Below are 5,981 nucleotides of genomic sequence, written 5' to 3'. Positions count from 1 at the left end.
CAATAACGGTCATTTTTGGCCATCTTCCCCAAATTCCCCTAATTTCTTCTTCAAATATCCAAAATGTCTTCTCTTTCTCACTCGTTTATCTCTCTCCAAAATTCTTCACTCCAAATTTCTTCTTCTTCTCCATAATTGATCAGGCCTTTTTTGTCTATATTTTATTTTTCTCACCTTTTTCTTACTTGTTAATTTTTTTGTTCTTCACAATGACTGTTTGTTTTTGCTATTGTGGGCTTCATGCTGAACTTAAGATGTCAAGAACATCAACAAATCCAGGAAGAATGTTTTGGGGCTGTCAAAAATACACAAATGGTAATGGATGTGGATTTTTTCGATGGGCTGATATGGCTGATCCTACCTACCAAGAACAACACTACATGAAGAATCAATCAACAAATGTTGATCATGGAAGGCATAGGCATGGAAGGCAGGGAAGGCATGGAAAGCATAGAAGGCATGGAAGACAGGGGAGATCGAGCATTAGTATTGATATCAGTGTTGTTGTGATTGTTGTCATTTGGTTTCTATCTTTTGTATTTAAGATGTATTGATGATTTGTTCATTTGAGTACTATGATAATGTATGAAAATATCCAGATTAAGACTTATAATTATCATAGCAAATTCATAAGCAAAAATAACTTGTTTGTCATAGCAAGCTAACACAACAGTTGAAAATTAAGTTAATAGTGAAAAGTATCATAGACAATGTCATTGAGAATTTAGCTAGGCAAAACATGAGTCTTTACTATGAAATTTATGTATCTTGAGTGCTTGGTGTGGACTGAGTGGCTCGCTTGTAACTTTGTTCTTGTAGCTGCCTTTGAGTAACTGCAGCTCCACCCTTCCACCTTAGTCCATTGGGTTTGTAACCAAGATCGATATTGGTAGGCACTGAACTCTTCAATGGTGCACAATGTAACACTTTATCAGTAGTTGCAGACTGTTAAAAGGCAATTATGATTTAGTTAGAGAGATTCTATAGAATCAAATTAAAGGTCCTTAAATGATAATACTTACCCTTTCAATCACACTACCATTTGCTCCAAATAGCACACCAAAACCAGCTGTTCTTGGCTTCTCTGTTCTTGGCCTCTTATATCCGGGATTTGCACCACCTCTTTTAACTTTGCTACTCTTATTTGAGCCACTAGCACTAGTAGTTGACTGTTGAGTACTAAATTGACTTGTTGGTTGAGCAACACTTGCAAAATTTAAAGAAATATTTGCAGCACGTCCACCAGTAGTTGTTGCAGCAGTAGTTGCACCTCCAGAAGCTGCTGAAGTAGTGGTTGGTCTTTTAGTAGTTGCACCACCACTTCCACCAGTAGTTACACCTATAGAAGCTGCTGAAGTAGTTGCACCACCATTTCCACCAGTAGTTGCACCTCCAGAAGTTGCTGAAGTAGTGGTTGGTCTTTTAGTAGTTGCACCACCAGTAGCCCCACCAGTTACGCCTGTAGAAGCAGCTGAAGTAGTTGCACCACCACTTCCACCTGTAGCAGTTCTTGCAGTTCCAGTAGTATAGCCATTTTTCTACATACAAAAATTTTCCAAACTGAATTAAGAAGTATTGATAAAATAAATTTCATTAACAAAGTTGAAGAAGTTAAAAGCAAAACTTACAGCAATTGGACATCTTTTCTTGTTATGTCCAAAATTCCTGCACAAAAGCATTTCATTTTTCTCCCCTTCCTTGTAGCCTTTCCAAACTTCTTCTTACTAGGCTCATCACTATCTTCATACCTTTTTTTCCTTGGTCTTCCTGGCATATGAGTGATTTCAAGTGGCTCAATGGATGGCCTTGTGCTCTTGGGCCACATCTTCATGTTTGTCATAGGTTGAATGAACCTACTGTAGGCCTTCAAATATGTTTCCTTCTTATACCAGTGATCAACAAATGACTCAATATCTAGATCCTTGTAATGCATTGCAGTAATTACATGTGCACAAGGAATCCCCTTCAACAAGGAATCCCCTTCAGTTGCCATGACCTACAACTGCACACTTTCTTTTTGAGATTAACAACATGTTTATATGGTGGATGCTGAATCTCATAGCCATTATCTCCATTAAATTTAACTTCACATATGGCTGCATGTTCAGCATTGTCAGTAAGAATTTGCATAGCCATAGGTGACACATCAGTTATCCATTTTTCAGAAAACTCCCTCATTTGAGTCATTCTTTCCATGACTTTGACTCTAATTTCATCTAACAATGTGATGATTGATTTGAATCTAGCTGCCAAGATCCAACTATTAAATGTCTCACACATATTATTCTCAACTATGTCACACTTGCTATGGTCCTTGAATAATGCCCTACACCATGCATTTTTGTTGTACTTTAACAAAGCTTCCACAATACCTTCTCCCAACAGACTCATTTCATCAAGTTTTGATTGTAAATGAACTTCAAATGGAGCCCTGGCAACCTGCCAAAACTTCTTCCTCCTTTCTTCACCACTCCATACCTTCTTCCAGTTGGCCCATATATGTCTAGCACACCATCTAATCTCAGCATTTGGTAATAAATCAACAAGTGCTAGGTTAAGACCCTATCAAAGAAAAAAGGCATGCCAAGGAAAAACAATAGGAACATAAGTGTAACATAGAAATTGCTATAGCAAAGTAAAACAAATACTACAAAGTGTTCTCATACCTTCTGCATATCAGACATAACTGTCAGTCCTTCACCTTCAGTTTGTGTCAGTTCCAAATCATGTTTGATGCACTTGATAAACCAAGACCATGTGTCCTTGGATTCTTTATTAACTACTGCCCATGCTACAGGGTACATCTGATTATTTCCATCCTTGGAAATGCAAGACAACAGTTCACCTCTACATACACCTTTCAGAAATGCACCATCAAAACCAATTATCCTTCTACACCCCTCCATCCAACCACTTTTTAATGCTCCAAGACAAATATAAATCCCTTGGAATACCTCTTTTCCAGGAATTGTATTCTTGGATGTCCTAACAACCACAGTAGTTCCTGGATTTGTAGACTTCAACTCCTCAGCATAGTCATACAATCTAGCAAATTCCTCTATGAAATCACCCATATGCTCATTCATGACTTTCATTTTTGCTCTTCTACAACTTGTTTTACTAACATATAATCCATAATCCTTTTGTACCAAGCCTTGAATCTGATGGAGTCTGATGCTAGGCTCACTCATGATTCTGTCTTTGTAAGTCTTACATATCCAAAAATAAAAAAAATTGACAGTTGGGTCAAAATAGACCTTTGTACTTGAATTTCTAGCTGGTGGATCTACAACCTCATCAGAATCAACAGGATCCCCTTCATCCTCACTAATATCACTGCCAGGATCTGAGCTATCAAAATACAGGTCATCCCCACCCAATTTTCCTTCATATCTTCCCCTCTTATTCTTATAAATATCTTCAAAACCAGCATCTATACCTACAGGACCAGAAGGTATCTCATCTACATTTATTCTAGCAGCCTTCTCTTTATTAACTTGTTCTTGAATGTTAGACTTCCTAGCTTCAACAAACTCAGAATCCAAGTCACTTAAGTCATCAATGTTCTCATCAACATCATAAAGTGACTCAGAAACAGATTGTTTAGCATCTACATCTACATCAGATTCATCAGATGTATGAAGGTGGTAGGAAGAAAAGTCATTACCTTGACCTTGACATTCATCTTCATCTAAGTCCTCTAAAGAAACCTCAGGAGCTGCAGCCTCCTTATTCTTTCCCTTGTCTACACTAGGTTGCTAATCTTCTTTTATATTTGTATCATTTTTATCAGATGATTGAGGGGAAGACACATCAGCCCTAACATTTATAACAGTAGGTGGGGGGGCTTACCTTTTTTGGGAGTAAGCAATTGGGCAATTTGCACATCCCTACTCTATTCGAATAGGGCGAAACGTCACGGTGACTCAAAAAATAAACAATTGATTCAATTTTAAAAGAATTTTAAGAATAAACAAATTTTAAATGAATCGCCACCTAATTTTTGGAAAAAATAGGAAACCATTTAAGTGATCTACAAAACATAAATATTCTAGGTAAGGGGTTCAAGTTATTTCGAAGGAAAGGTGTTAGGCATCCTTCGAAATCCACAATTGTGGGTCCCGACTGAATTCATTTTTTCAAATTGAGGAGGATGTAAAAATATTATACAAATATAACAAACATGCAATATACACAAGTAATAAAGTAAACAAGTAATATGAGAAACAACCTAATATTCGACTATCGTCAACAATATACATAATAATGAATATAACATTCGAACTTTATTCGAATGACTTCGATGAGAAGTGACTTCGGGGTACCTGTAAAGATAATTAGTAAAAGTGTTAGTACTAAATTAATATGACTGAAAGTAAATGAATTAAACAATAACTTAAAAATAAACATCCGTCTTATTAACATGAGAGGCCTTAGAAATCAACGGTAATTTCTTCATCGGCCAATTTTAACAAATAGTACATATAAACTTAAACTAAATTTTCGTCTTTTACAATGTGGAGGCCTCCAAAACCGACGGAGAGATTTTCTCATTGGCCATTTTAACATATGAAAATATAACAAAAAGAATAAAAATAACAACATAATATTCTAAATCAGTAACCATAAACCAATACAAAATAATAATAACCAACTAAAATTAATCAAAAGAAATTAGACTAACGATTAAATCATTTCAAAATGCAAATAATTGCAATATCCAATAAAATACGCAGTATCAAACCAACAGAAATGACGAAACAAGTAAAGTATTAAAGAATAACAAAGAAAAATTAATTAAACTAACACAAAATGACACAAAGTAATGAAAACTTAAATAACTAACACCAACTATAACGTTACCAACAAACTCATATCAATAACACACATAAAACAAAGTTACTGAAAAGTTTAACACACAAAATTACTTAAACTTAATAAATAAATAAAAAAAACATGTCAAACCAAGTCAAAAGAGTAATGAGTACTGTTAGTATCTAATTCAAATTAATTAATGAGAAAAAGTATTTAAAAATGCAATGGAAAATATATAAACACAATCTCGAAAACCATATATTAATAATAGAAAATAAACAGATAATTAAAACATTAATAAATGACTAAAATAAAATAAAAGTAAGGGAAGCAAAGCTTGCCATGGTTGTTCGGTTCTCTGGCAACGTATTCTGCTCGCCGGAGTTTGGTGGTGCAAGGTCAGGACTGGCTAAGATCTGGTTCCAAAGTGTCGGAGCTTCCCACGAGTTCACCGGAGCTCAAAGTCGCAGCGAGACAAAGCTTTGACTTGTCGGAGTATCTGCAAAATAAACAAAAAAAAAAAAAAAAAAAAAGGGAAAGGGGAAGGGACTGGCAGCACTGGTTCGTTGGAAGCTCGCCAACAATGGCGATTTTGAAAGGAGAACGGGGGTTCTAGTTGTGTTTCAGGCGGCTGGTTGGTGTGGGTGGTGAGCGAGAAGAAGAAGAGCCAGAAAATGAGGGGTTTCGGGGCTGTGTTTGTGGTTTTCTGGTGTTGAACTGGTGAAAGAGAAGAGTGAGGTTTAGGTGGTTGTTCTGAGCTGCGGAAGAGTGTGTTTTTCCGGTGGGGTTTTGGAGGCAGTGATGAGAAAGAATGGTGGTGCTCCCTTGGCGGCTAAGAATTGGAAAAGATATATGTTTTTTTTTTCCTCTAAAAATTATACACTACCCTAATTTTATTTCACACCCTATTTTTTAACCTAACTAAATCTTATATAAGAAATAATTGTTAAATAGGCTCAATTTTTGGACTTGTAATTGTGGCCCAAAATTATCGATCAAGTAAAATATCTGTATTTGAATGAATTTTTTAGATTATCCAAACTACCAATATTAACAAATGTAACAAATAAAATGAATTAAAATAAATATAATGAACGTAACTAATGACATGTAAACATGCAATTTTAAAATTAATTGATAAAAAATCCTAAATTTTGATAAATAAG

At 35.4% G+C, this 5,981-nt stretch overlaps 1 protein-coding gene across 1 annotated transcript; it reads right to left on the bottom strand.

Moving 5' to 3' along the window:
* Window positions 1–759: 759 nt before the first annotated feature.
* LOC107059857 (uncharacterized transmembrane protein DDB_G0289901-like) lies at window positions 760–1,933 on the bottom strand. Its single transcript, XM_015306902.1, has 4 exons — window positions 1,749–1,933; window positions 1,629–1,665; window positions 1,023–1,538; window positions 760–945 (listed from the first exon to the last, which is right to left on the bottom strand). Exons 1-4 carry the CDS (start codon window positions 1,931–1,933, stop codon window positions 760–762), a joined length of 924 nt encoding a protein of 307 aa, XP_015162388.1.
* Between the last annotated feature and the right edge of the window lie 4,048 nt (window positions 1,934–5,981).

Source organism: Solanum tuberosum, unplaced genomic scaffold (genome assembly GCF_000226075.1).
Source record: "Solanum tuberosum cultivar DM 1-3 516 R44 unplaced genomic scaffold, SolTub_3.0 scf00039, whole genome shotgun sequence".
NCBI classification, from domain to species: Eukaryota; Viridiplantae; Streptophyta; class Magnoliopsida; order Solanales; family Solanaceae; genus Solanum; species Solanum tuberosum.
The sequence above is the reverse complement of the archived record's forward strand: the minus strand, read 5'-3'. Positions and strand labels throughout refer to the sequence as shown.